Consider the following 12,337-nt stretch of genomic DNA (forward strand, 5'->3'; position numbering starts at 1 on the left):
GTATGCCAACTAAGGCGAAAAGGATTAGGCAAATTTAGTATGTTAGAAGTGGCTCAGGAGTTCAAATTTCCTTTCATTCTTAAAAGACTCTGCAGATTATCTTTAAGAAAAAAAATTTTTAATCAAAACTTTAGAATTTGAAGAAGATACTTCGCTACCGATTACTCTGGAGCTCCCCAATAAAAAAAATAAGAATTTCTATTTTACAATAATTAGAGAGGCAGATTACACGCGACTGAACTAGGGAATGATCTTTAAGTAAACATACTATTTAAGAAACTATTTTTTAGTATTAATCAAATTTTTTTTTTTACCCCTCCAATTCACACAAAAGAGTTACATTTTTGCCTCCATTTACCTTTCCTTTGGAGCCCGATCCAACAGCTACTACGGTCGCTTGCAACACTTTTCCTTGAGATTTTTCTGGAAGCATTATGCCTCCCTTGGTTACAGTTTCAGCTGCACTCCTTTCAACTAGTACTCGGTCAAAGAGGGGAAGAAACTTTCTAAATGCCTGTCCTGCCTGTGGGGAGAGAAACATTAGACTTCAAACAAAAACAGTGTGTAACTGTATATACTAAACCTTACACATTCACCGCCATATGTGGGTTTCAAAATTAACGCCAGAACTCAGATTCTTCACTCAGGAAATCCCTTTAAATATTGTTCTCTATATTCCGAACTTAATCTTCCAGTCCCTATGTACGTTAGGGACGCTGTTGCTCCTCTGGTCAGCAGACAAGCTTTCAGGGCAACCTTGGGTTATTCCAAGGTCAAATATTTTCCCTGTTCAGGTTTTTCCGTAATTTCTCAACAAACACTTAAGTCAATCGTTCAGTCCGGGGCCACGCTTTCAAGACACTACACACCCACAAAAGCCTCGCAGAAGCAGTGAGTCGACCGCCGCGCGTGCGTCCGGGTTCCCGCCCACTGGCTCTGTCGCCTAACACGCGTGCATAGAGCCTTCCACCGAGGAACGGGTCTTCTGGGCCTCTCCTCTCCAGGGTTCGAAGAGGCGCGGGCCCCAGAATGGCCCCTACCTTTCCTCTAGGGACAAAGAGCCCTCGGGGCTCCCCGCGCACCTCCGACCTACCTGGGCCCACCTGCCACCAGCCCACACGGCACTCACCATGACTGCGACTGCCGCAGTTAAGCACTCCGCTGCCGCGCGACAGCAACGAGACCCACAGTCCAGTCTGCACGACACGTGAGGGTGGAAAAAGACCGCGCAGCGCGCAGGCGCTCTCCTCCCCACCCTCCGCCCCTCCCCGCAAGAGAGGGCGGATGCAGCAGCGCGCCCCGCGATTCGTCCGCAAAGTTGTGCGCGGGCCACTGACGCGAGGACTGGGGGCCGGAAGAAAAGAGCAGCCCTTCTAGGCTTTTCCAGGCGGCTTGCCGAGGTAAGAGTACTAACCTTTCGCCCCCCTTCCGGAAATGACGCGTTCAACCCTTGACCCACAGAGAGCAAGGCGTTCCCCGGAAAGTTCTGGAAGCGAGCGCAGCCCGGGAACTAGCCTAAGCTGGCCAGAGAAGGCTGAGCCGCAGGCCCGGCCCGGGCGGATAGGGAGGGGCGGGGCTGGCGCGCGATGCGTGCCGATTGCCGGGCCGGAGCCGAAGGAAAGTGGGTGGGAGCCGCCCGCGCACGCTGTGCCGCGGGCGGGGTCAAGCGGCGGAGGGAGGAGACACGGGTTCATTGCCGTGTGCGCCTTGCACTCTGTCCCTCACTCGCTGCCAACGGTCCGCCTTGTGTCTGCACGACAGGCTTCTGCCCCGCAGGTACGCGGCCGCCCCCCACCGCCGCCTCACCCAGGTGCCTCGGATCCCCGAGTCTGCCTTTCCCCGTTGCAGTTATGCCTGAGTGGGTTGGAAGACGAGAGCCAGGGCTTCCCCCCGGCACCGCAGGTCGGCCCCAGTGGGCCAGGCCTCACCGATCCTTCTGGGGCCCATCACGTGCGCCATTGATTGCTTCTCTGGGTTGGGCGCGGGAGGCAGGGCTTGCTCGGGAGTGTTTGTGGAATCGGGGGAGTGTATTCGCTTGGGCTCTCTGATGCAACCCATTGCTGGCCGACTGCATGGCGGCGGAGAGGGTGGTCGCAGCCGCGTGGGAACCGCCGTCGGCCCTGCGGACACCTGGAGTATGAGCCTCCCTTTTTGACCTTGGGTCGTCCAGATGGATTCACGTGGGGCCACGCGGAGTGGGCCGAGCCGCAACTCCCCAGCATCGCGGCCTAGCGGGCTCTTCTGATACTGTAACCCCAAGTGGATACATGAAGGGAAGACACATTTTATTAAGCGGATTTTTGCACCGTCACGAATTTTTAACTGTCCTGGTCACCCGGGTGTACAACCCGCCCCTTTCCTGCAGACTTGGATTTTCGGGGACATGTTTGGAGTGAGTTTGCTCTTTGGCAATTTTAGCGATGAAAGATTAACTCGTTTTCAGAGGCATGGGTAGGCGGCCCTGGGGAAGAAGGTGAGTGTTCCTTGTGCTAGTGCTGTATGTCAGGCGTTGGGGCAACCTCCTCCTGCAATCTTGGGCTACTAGTAAGCTGGCTCAGGTGTAGAGTCTGGCAGATGTCAGCCCAGCTCACATCCAACATTTCATGTTGCTGTTTGTTGCATAGGTGTCATGTTTGCGTTGTATCGCACGACGGGATAGTGCTAATGTTCATGGACTGATTATCGGCTTTTTCTTCTTCTCTCCCGCAGAAATGCTTCGATTACCTGCAGTCCTTCGCCAGATTAGGCCAGTGTCCAGGGCACTGGCTCCTCATCTTACTCGGGCTTATGCCAAAGATGTAAAATTTGGTGCAGATGCCCGAGCCTTAATGCTTCAAGGTGTAGACCTTCTAGCCGATGCTGTAGCCGTTACTATGGGTCCAAAGGTATCAGCTAGTCTTACTTTGTTGTAATTTATGGTGTTAATTAAGGAATAACATTTTACTGTGTCAAATAGTCACGCTGAACTATTGAACAGTTTTCTGGTATGCACTTTTGAGAGAACCCAATTTACATGTAAGAGTTCTAAATTATTGGAAATAATTTTTCTTCCTTTTGCTTAGATATAATGGCCTTAAAATAAACTGTTCAAAAGTTTGCGAAACCTTATTTTGTAAAACGTGTGATGTAATTCGGTAGTAACTTCTATGTAGCTCAAGGTGGATTTTTAACCTAAGGTAGAATTAAACTCGCTTGCCTGCTTGAGTTAAGTTTTGGACTTTTTCCCAGCAGTTAGTACCAAGACTAGAGGGAAATATTAATTACCTCCTATAATACCTCAAATGTGCTTTTAGATGCAAGTTTTATCTTTTTGTTGTTGTTCTAAAGCACATTTAACATTTTACGTCTTGTTTTACATGAGATTGAATAAGGGGTAGTAAGTTGAAGAGGCCTTTGAGGTGGTGCACAGCTGAGTGATGGCTTGATAACAGGTTGAAGACAGTTCAAAGTGATTCAAACTATATAAAATAACAGCATTTGCATGCCTCACAAGTAACAATATTGGTTCAAATCCAAAAGCTGCCATTATTTGTATCATGTTTGAGATTTTAATGTTGACTAGTCTTGGAAGAGTACACTGTCAATGCCTTGTAGTTAGTATTTTAGTAACTACTTACAAAGCAAGTTTTAAAAGTTAGTTTTCACATTAGTTTGAAAGATAACAGTGAAAGATAACAGGTTCTGAACAGAACTTAAGTACACATTGTGTGAAGAATATCCTGGTATATCATTACAGTATGTCAAATTGGTATGGGTTTACCTTGTGTGTTTTGAAGATGTCATCTTTTAGTCTCTTGAGTTTTTATCTCCCACAATACCTCATCTAAAGGCTCACACTTGGCATAAAAAGTTTATTTTGTCTCTAAACAAAGAACATTGATGAACTTTCTGATTTGAGGAGGCCTTTGAGATGGTGCACATTTGAGTGATGCTGCAGATCTGATGAAAACAACTTGTGTTGAGACTTTCAAGTAATTGCCCAGTTATAAAAACTGCTTATTCTGTTGTAAGCTAAGTTGTACTTAAGAGTGTGTGGTTGTGTCACATTTCTTTCTTGGCAATTACAGGGAAGAACAGTGATTATTGAACAGAGTTGGGGAAGTCCCAAAGTAACAAAAGATGGTGTGACTGTTGCAAAATCCATTGACTTAAAAGATAAATACAAAAATATTGGCGCCAAACTTGTTCAAGATGTTGCCAATAATACAAATGAAGAGGCTGGTGATGGTACCACTACTGCTACTGTGCTGGCACGCTCTATTGCCAAGGAAGGCTTCGAGAAGATCAGCAAAGGTGCTAATCCAGTAGAAATCAGGAGAGGTAGGACTGCTTCTTTGATGTCACCAGTGTTTTGAGTTATCTATTAAATTATACAGAAAAGTTGATTGATTCTTATTTCTCCTCCTAAAAAAAATCTTACACTGAGTTTTATTTCAGCAAATAGTGATTAAGTGCCTGGCCATGTAGTGGGCACTATGCTGAGTGTTAAGGAGGGAAATATGACTTAGACATTACCTGTTGTACTCCTGTCCTATGTCTCCCTCATCTATTTCCCCCTCTCCCCAAATGTAATTTGAAAATAGGAAGGTAGCAAGGATTACAGCAAAGAGATTATACAGTTGATCTTTTACTTTAGTTACTTGGAAAGTAGAACTAACCAAGAAACTAAGTCACTCAAGATGTCAGAGAGGTATGGGGTGGGGTTTTTTTTTTTGTTTTTTTTTTTTTAAGCAGTTTGTTTTTTACCCCATCACAGCACATAATGTGGTAGTGGTCTGCTTTTTGTTTTGGCAATCTAGACCACAATTTAACTATCTGCTCCTTAGCATGAGGTTCATGGTGATACAGACTTAAGTCCTGTCATTGTCATATATTGGATATGTGCTAAAACTTGGTTTTCCTATCTTGAAAATAGAGTTGCAGTGTATGTCTAGGGTGTGTCATGGTCCAAACTAGGAGACTTGAGAGTGAAGGAGGATGTGGTTAATAATTTTGAATTGGCTTCCCAGGATTACTGACAAGCATCATCTCATCTATTTCAGTGTTTGAGGCCCAAACGAACGTGTTGCACTAAAGGCAGTTTAACTGTAAATTACAAACAAGTATTAATTGAGGTTGTTAGGATTACTTCCCAAAGAAGGTGATTGTTGCTATGCACCTTGCTTTGGACTTTTTCTTGACATGACATTTCTCAAAGGAAGAGCTAGCACTGGTCTCAATTGAACAAAATTGGGTTCTCATAAACCCATATTACAGTGCTGTTGTTGACTGTTAAAACAAAAAACACTTGACTAGTTTGTAATTATGTATTAAGTAAGAACATTTCAGGTAATTTAAAACTGGAGGAGCAGAGCCACAAGAAGTTTCTTATCCTTGAGAATTACACTTATTGAAAGTAAAGGACTGTAATCTACTGGTTCTTTTTTGTATCATTCAGTTTTGGAGAGAAGTATTGGGTGGCACTGTTAGAAACATGCAACATGATTGGACTGCGGATTAATGTAGAATGAGGTGAATGGTGAGAGTCTTGAAATTGTACACCTAGGTTTTTTTCACAGTAGAATTTTCAAAATAATTTTGGCATTGTAAGACTTTATTCAAGTTCGTGCTTCAGTGCCTGCCACCCAATGCGCATGTGGTTAGGAAAAGTATTGGTATAGAAGAAGTGTATAGGCTGTGTGAAACCTTATTATGAATGAGAATTTTTACTTGATGTGGAACTGTAAGAGAATAATAAGCATTGTAATGGCATTTATTCTTGAACCAGGTGTGATGTTAGCTGTTGATGCTGTAATTACTGAACTTAAGAAACAATCTAAACCTGTGACAACCCCTGAAGAAATTGCTCAAGTAAGGTTTTTTTTTTAGTATTTTATGATTAAGTTTAAAAAAATTTTAGGATGTGATTTTATTCCATAATCACATTCCAAGGTCAGAATAACAGTATTACCCAATTGCCAACATTGGAAGAGTTTTTCTTACTGCTAAAACATTTGAAAATGATGCAGTGGCCATAATTCAAAAGTTTTAATAGGCTGCCGTTTTTCTTCATGGCTGTAAAACTTGCTTGTATGTGTGGAAAGTGTTCTTCTGTCATTTGTCAAAGGTATAGAACTTTCGTCATGTTGCAATATTGTCACTTTTGCCAAGAGGAAAAAAAACAGTGGGGGTAATGTCTCCCTCCCTTTTTCAACTGTTCGTTTTATTTTGTATCTTTCAAAAACAATGTAGCCAAATAATGAATTGGAAACAGAACCAATACTTCATTAAAACTATTATATCATAGAGTCCACTTCCCTTGCCAGCCCCCTGCCACTTCTCTGGATAGATGTATCAGTTTGGAAGTTACTAGAAAAAGGGAGGGGAGCTGTTAAGGACACTAGCCTTTTAATTTGGAAGAGTAATTTGATTATTTCAGGTTGCTACGATTTCTGCAAATGGAGACAAAGAAATTGGCACTATCATCTCTGATGCAATGAAAAAGGTTGGAAGGAAGGGTGTCATCACAGTAAAGGCAAGTGTGTTTTTAATGGGTTTGAATTGAAATATCTGATCAAAATTGAGTTTTGCAAATACGAAAATTCAATCTGTGTCTCAAAAAAGTATATTTCATTCTTTTATCTGTAATATCAGCCCTGTGTAGAAGAGAGTGCTTACTGTGTTTTGTGTTTGTGAATTATTAGTCTTCAGGAATGAATCCATCCGAACTTAAGTGATACTGTCTGCTAGCTGTAAAAATTAATTTAAGTATGCATTCTTGGAAATGTCTTGCAGAAACAGTTGGATGCCCTGGGGCATTTTTGCATACTTCTGCCCAGATCCCTTTTGATCAGTGGGGTCTTCGTATTAATCTGATCTAACTACAATTTTTGTGTTTCTTTAATGAAACTCATAAAGCTGATTCTTTGACTTTTCACAGGATGGAAAAACACTGAATGATGAATTAGAAATTATTGAAGGCATGAAGTTTGATCGAGGTTACATTTCTCCCTACTTTATTAATACATCTAAAGGTAAGAGCAAGTTGATAACTGAAAAAATAATTTAATACAGTTTGCTATGTGTCAGATGGTAGGCATTAGTCTGTGTCACATACCCTTGAAAAAATTCTTAAGTTCCAAAGTTAAGGAAAACATGAGCTTAATCAGTTACTTTTAAAATGTATTAGAACTTTGGTTTATAGCTTTTTCATTTAAATAATTGCACTCTGATTGGCAGGGGCTGGAAGAAGGGAGGAATGGGGAGTGCTTAAAAAGATTCAGTTTCAATTGAGAAAAATGAAACGTTTTGGAAATGGTGGTGGTGTTGGCTGCACAATAATGTGAATGTACTTAATGCCAAGTGAATAGAACTGTACACCTAAACATGTTTAACATCACAGATTTTACTATGTATATTTAAGTACAGTATAAATAAATAAATAATTGCAGTCATTTTTGGGATGTTGTTAATGCTCATTGGTTTGAAATGTTCTTTGTATTTTCAGGTCAGAAATGTGAATTTCAAGATGCCTATGTTCTGTTGAGTGAAAAGAAAATTTCTAGTGTCCAGTCCATTGTACCTGCTCTTGAAATTGCCAATGCTCACCGTAAGCCCTTGGTCATAATTGCAGAAGATGTTGATGGAGAAGCTCTAAGTACACTTGTTTTAAATAGGTAATAGGCAGTATTTGGTTTACCTTTCTAGATGAAAGGTAGTTATTTGTATTGGTGTTTGAAATCTCTGTATACAGTCTCCACATCAAGCCACTTGTGTTTCTGTCTAGAGTTGTGTAGAGTATAGGTGTGCTTCATGAATCCTTAGTCTAGTTGTAATGGTTCTGTCTTTGAATGGGGCTGCAAAGTCCTTACTATTTTGTGCATCATTATCAAGAGTAGCCTAATTTTGTATATGGTGTCCTTCTGTATGAGTGTTTACATTTGTTATGGAGGTATAAATGACTTTTAATTTAAAAATAATTTTTTCTAGAAAAAATAGTATCACAATTACAACTTTGCATGGGAGGAGGTAAGTAAACAAACACCATTCTGGAAACTTCAGCTCTGTGTTTTAGCTGTATTTTACATAACCTGTTAAAAGAAAAAATTAATGAATAGGCTGAAATAGAGAAATTGGCATTCAACCTTAAATAAGTTGAGGTCTCTGCACATTTTTATTCTACCTATAGTTTAATATATTTACTTTTATTTTACAATGGGTAATGTTAATGTGAACAGAATCTTAAAATATTATTAAAATAACATTGGCTTCCTAATTCTAGAATTGAGGTATGTCAGAATAAAGATTTCTATTATTATAATGGAAATGCACAAATCAAGTAGCAGGTGTGTATGAGACTGCATACATACCTTGACCCAAAAACTTTTAAGTGAGCTTACAAAATCCTGGAATGTTTGTTACCTTGGATTTGCTTTTGGGGTTATGAAAGCCTAAGAGATTATGGGATTTAAAGCCAAAAAAGAAAAATATAAAAGGCCTATAGAGTTTTCATTGAGCCATTTTACTGGTAGCTTTTAGGTTGGGCATCTGATTTACTTGGCATATCACTGGAGTTTATCCTACTGATTTTTATTTGGCTTAGTAAACTAGATCAGCACTATCTTCAAGTTTGTAAATTCCTTCTGTTTTACATCCTGGTCTCAAGTGGACATGTCTTCGGTTTGTATATTCCAAGTATTCATAATGCTTATTGTCAGCAATCACAAAGGATTGTAAATATGAATTAAGAAATAACACCGCTTGCTCAAACTTAACCTGTAGTAGCAACTTAATGTAATACTAAATGGAAACCGTGGGACAGGGGTAACTGCTAATTAGATGATCTCTGTATTTAGTAACTTTTGATTTCATGATATAAAATGGTTATCACTATTTAAATTTACATGTTTTTTGCTTACATTAGCATTTTAATTCCTGCGTCCATTTGTTCAACTGTAGTGTAAGGTCAGCAGTTTCTTAAGGCAATCAGATATTGGTAAATATGGATGAATTCAAAATTACCCTTTCCTGTCTTAATTTAAGTAAAAGTTGCCAGGAAGCATTAAAGTGCAGTTTCCTAAGGAACCTTAGTCAAAACTAAGAAGAACTAGACAGGAATTTTTATTAAATTTAAATCTTACTAATAACTGTTTTTAACAGGCTAAAAGTTGGTCTTCAGGTTGTAGCAGTCAAAGCTCCAGGTTTTGGTGACAATAGGAAGAACCAGCTTAAAGACATGGCTATTGCTACTGGCGGTGCAGTAAGTAAAATAAATGTGGTGTTAGTTTACTGAATATTATTTGTACTTCTAGGTCTAAAATTTATACATAGAATTTACATTTTTTTCACAGTCAGATAGTACCAGCTGAATTGTGGACTTGGTCTCTGTTTCTTTTGAATGTTTGGGAGGTGGAAGTTGGATTATGTAGTTCCAAAGTACGTCTCTTCTCTAATTTCCCATGAGTCTGGTCCAAGAATTGGTTTGTTGACTAAATCTTTTTCCAAGAATGTAGTAGAAAAGTCATGGGACTTAAGAGTTTAGTGTTTAGGGTCTAGTCCTGGTTCTACCAAAAGTGTGACCTTGGATGAATTGTTCTGGCTGCCGCTATTCTCAAATACAGCTAATATTGAAGAGTAAGTGGGAAGTTGGAAATGTAGAGACTAGATATTCAGTTTTTGTTTTGACTAGCAATGTTCCTGAAATGACACATTTCAAAGGAATACAATATGTTTCATCAAAACATCTGCATGGTGTATGTTAGTATGATGAACAAACTAACTTGAATTCCTTTTTTCTTTTTTAATGTTTTTGTAGGTGTTTGGAGAAGAAGGGTTGACCCTCAATCTTGAAGATGTTCAGCCTCATGACTTAGGAAAAGTTGGAGAGGTCATTGTAACCAAAGATGATGCCATGCTTTTGAAAGGGAAAGGTGACAAGGCTCAAATTGAAAAACGTATTCAAGAAATCATTGAGCAGTTAGATATCACAACTAGTGAGTATGAAAAGGAGAAACTGAATGAGCGTCTGGCAAAACTCTCAGATGGAGTAGCTGTGCTGAAGGTAAGAGTCGTTGTAAATAAACTTAATGGTTTTGGCCCCAAAAATGATATTGTTTCTGTGGTATTCCCTGATAGTGCCATGTAACCAAAATGTTGAGGGAATTAACTTCCTCATGGAGATATTTATTATATAAAATTTCTTTACTGAAGTATTTCTTATAACTAGAATTGAACTTGTAAATGAACTTGTAAATTGAAATTGCTATGGAAAATGATGTTTTGTTAATGATGAATTGAGTTGAACTTTGTGGGACCATTCACTGTTAGATTTTGATCATGCCATCACAACAAATAGGCAACTTTTTTTACATTGTGTTTTAAGTAAATTAGATGCTTTTTCATGGCTCTTGGCAGTCAGCATCTTGAATGGAAGAAGCCATACTAACTGGACTTTTTACTCTTTCAGGTTGGTGGGACAAGTGATGTTGAAGTGAATGAAAAGAAAGACAGAGTTACAGATGCCCTCAATGCTACACGAGCTGCTGTTGAAGAAGGCATTGTTCTGGGAGGTGGCTGTGCCTTGCTTCGGTGCATTCCAGCCTTGGACTCCATAAGTCCAGCTAATGAAGATCAAAAAATTGGTAAAATTACCTTACAAATTAATTTGTGCACAGCCTGACTTTTATCTGTTAGAATATTGCTGCCCACTAAATGGAACGACAAAAAATCAGAAAGCAGTTTCCAGAAAAATAAATAGAATAGCAATGATGTTAGAGAGGTGCATCACATCTTTCAGGGGGAATGATTTGACCTCTGGTATTACCCAGTTGAACTCTCATATGTCTAATTATGTCAAAATAGTCATAAAAAAAATACACATTTATCAAACATTTTTTTTATAGGTATAGAAATTATTAAAAGAACACTGAAAATTCCAGCAATGACCATTGCTAAGAATGCAGGTGTTGAAGGATCATTGATAGTTGAGAAAATTATGCAGAGTTCCTCAGAAGTTGGTTATGATGCTATGCTCGGAGATTTTGTGAATATGGTGGAAAAAGGAATCATTGATCCCACTAAGGTAAGTACTTGACTACTTCCAAAAATTCTTAAGAGCTCTTTCATTAAGTCTTGCTTACTTTTTACTAAGGAAGAAGTAATACTTCAAACTTTTTTCCTAGGTTGTAAGAACTGCTTTATTGGATGCTGCTGGAGTGGCCTCTCTGTTAACTACAGCAGAAGTTGTTGTCACAGAAATTCCTAAAGAAGAGAAGGACCCTGGAATGGGTGGAATGGGTGGAATGGGTGGAATGGGAGGTGGTATGGGAGGTGGCATGTTCTAATTCTAGAGTAGTACTTTACCATTGTTAATGAACTATAAGAGGAAGAGCAAGACAGTGCTCCTACCATTAACTTCAGAGAAGTCAGTTGAAGGAAATGACTGAAGAAAAGGCTGGCTGATGTTTAAGAAAATGACTATAACCATCAGTTACTGGTTTCAGTTGATAACATAATGGTTTACTGCTGTCATTGTCCATGCCTACAGATAATTTATTTTGTATTTTTGAATAAAAAGACCATTTGTACATTCCTGATAACTGAGTACAAAAGCCATGTACCAATGTACTGCTTTCAAGTTAAATCACTGAGGCATTTTTACTACTATTCTGTTAAAAGTCAGGATTTTAGTGCTTGCCATCACCGATGAGAGGTTTAAGAAGCAGCCTTTCTGTGGAGAGAATAATTGTGTATAAAGTAGAGAAATACCCAATTATGTGACAACCTTTGTGTAATAAAATTTGTTTAAAGTAGTAATTGTGTTAGCCTTTCCATGATCTAGAAGAGAAAAGAAAGCCAGTTGAAGGGGAAGCATAGGGTTTGGCACAAGTGTATAACATTGTTACACCTATAGTATCCTCGTTTTACATAGGTAAGGGGTAATTTTAAAAGGTGACAACTCTGAGTCCTGTGGAAATGTGTTGAGTTCTCCTAAAGAAAGGGGCAATGTGTCGTTTCTTGTGATAATGGTTCTTGCTCCAAAGCTGCTGCATAAGATGAGCAATGGGTTCCTGTTGGTACCCACAAATGATGAGGGCAGGGTTTGTAGTATGAGTATACTTAAATGGAAAGGAGGGAGCTATGCCATTCAAGCATAATGGACAGTGGGGAAGGCCATCAAAAACTGAGAGGCACAGCTCAGTGTCTTCACCTTGATTTCTTAAGAACTTGAAATAGGTTTCTGGCTCAATGCACTTGGTCTTTTATTAGTAAGAGTATGGAAGTGTGGCTTGCTTTTAATAAAAGTTACCGGGTGTTTACTGAGGGCAAGTACTGATTGGCAGGAGGTAACACTGCTTTC

The 12,337-nt window shown here is 39.7% G+C and overlaps 2 protein-coding genes across 2 annotated transcripts in view; one reads left to right on the plus strand and one right to left on the minus strand.

Annotated features, from left to right (window-relative positions):
* The window catches only part of MOB4 (MOB family member 4, phocein), a 40,992-nt gene extending 39,721 nt beyond the window's left edge, over window positions 1-1,271 (minus strand). Inside the window, exons 1-2 of the mRNA XM_036900532.2 lie at window positions 1,130-1,271; window positions 359-523 (exon numbers count right to left, since the gene is read on the minus strand). Of these exons, the coding sequence (XP_036756427.1) occupies window positions 359-523; window positions 1,130-1,132 (168 nt within the window). The 5' untranslated portion in view covers window positions 1,133-1,271. The remainder of the gene's footprint in view (window positions 1-358; window positions 524-1,129) is intronic.
* A 348-nt stretch (window positions 1,272-1,619) lies between these two features.
* HSPD1 (heat shock protein family D (Hsp60) member 1) lies at window positions 1,620-11,789 on the plus strand. The gene is made up of 12 exons (XM_036900526.2): window positions 1,620-1,776; window positions 2,710-2,885; window positions 4,068-4,320; window positions 5,768-5,850; window positions 6,419-6,514; window positions 6,920-7,013; window positions 7,487-7,655; window positions 9,139-9,238; window positions 9,794-10,039; window positions 10,445-10,619; window positions 10,881-11,059; window positions 11,160-11,789. The coding sequence occupies exons 2-12, from the start codon at window positions 2,712-2,714 to the stop codon at window positions 11,319-11,321; spliced, it is 1,731 nt and encodes a 576-aa protein (XP_036756421.1). The 5' UTR covers window positions 1,620-1,776; window positions 2,710-2,711; the 3' UTR covers window positions 11,322-11,789.
* Window positions 11,790-12,337: the final 548 nt, after the last annotated feature.

The sequence above is a fragment of the Manis pentadactyla genome, chromosome 6, assembly GCF_030020395.1.
Source record: "Manis pentadactyla isolate mManPen7 chromosome 6, mManPen7.hap1, whole genome shotgun sequence".
Taxonomy (NCBI): domain Eukaryota; kingdom Metazoa; phylum Chordata; class Mammalia; order Pholidota; family Manidae; genus Manis; species Manis pentadactyla.

What these genes read in the sequence shown, in the direction of transcription:
- HSPD1 (XM_036900526.2), top strand. Translation starts at nt 2,712, where the DNA reads ATGCTTCGATTACCTGCAGTCCTTCGCCAGATTAGGCCAGTGTCCAGG. An exon ending in CCGTTACTATGGGTCCAAAG is followed by an intron (nt 2,886 to 4,067) that starts GTATCAGCTAGT and finishes TGGCAATTACAG; the next exon opens with GGAAGAACAGTGATTATTGA. An exon ending in TAATGAAGATCAAAAAATTG is followed by an intron (nt 10,620 to 10,880) that starts GTAAAATTACCT and finishes TTTTTTTTATAG; the next exon opens with GTATAGAAATTATTAAAAGA.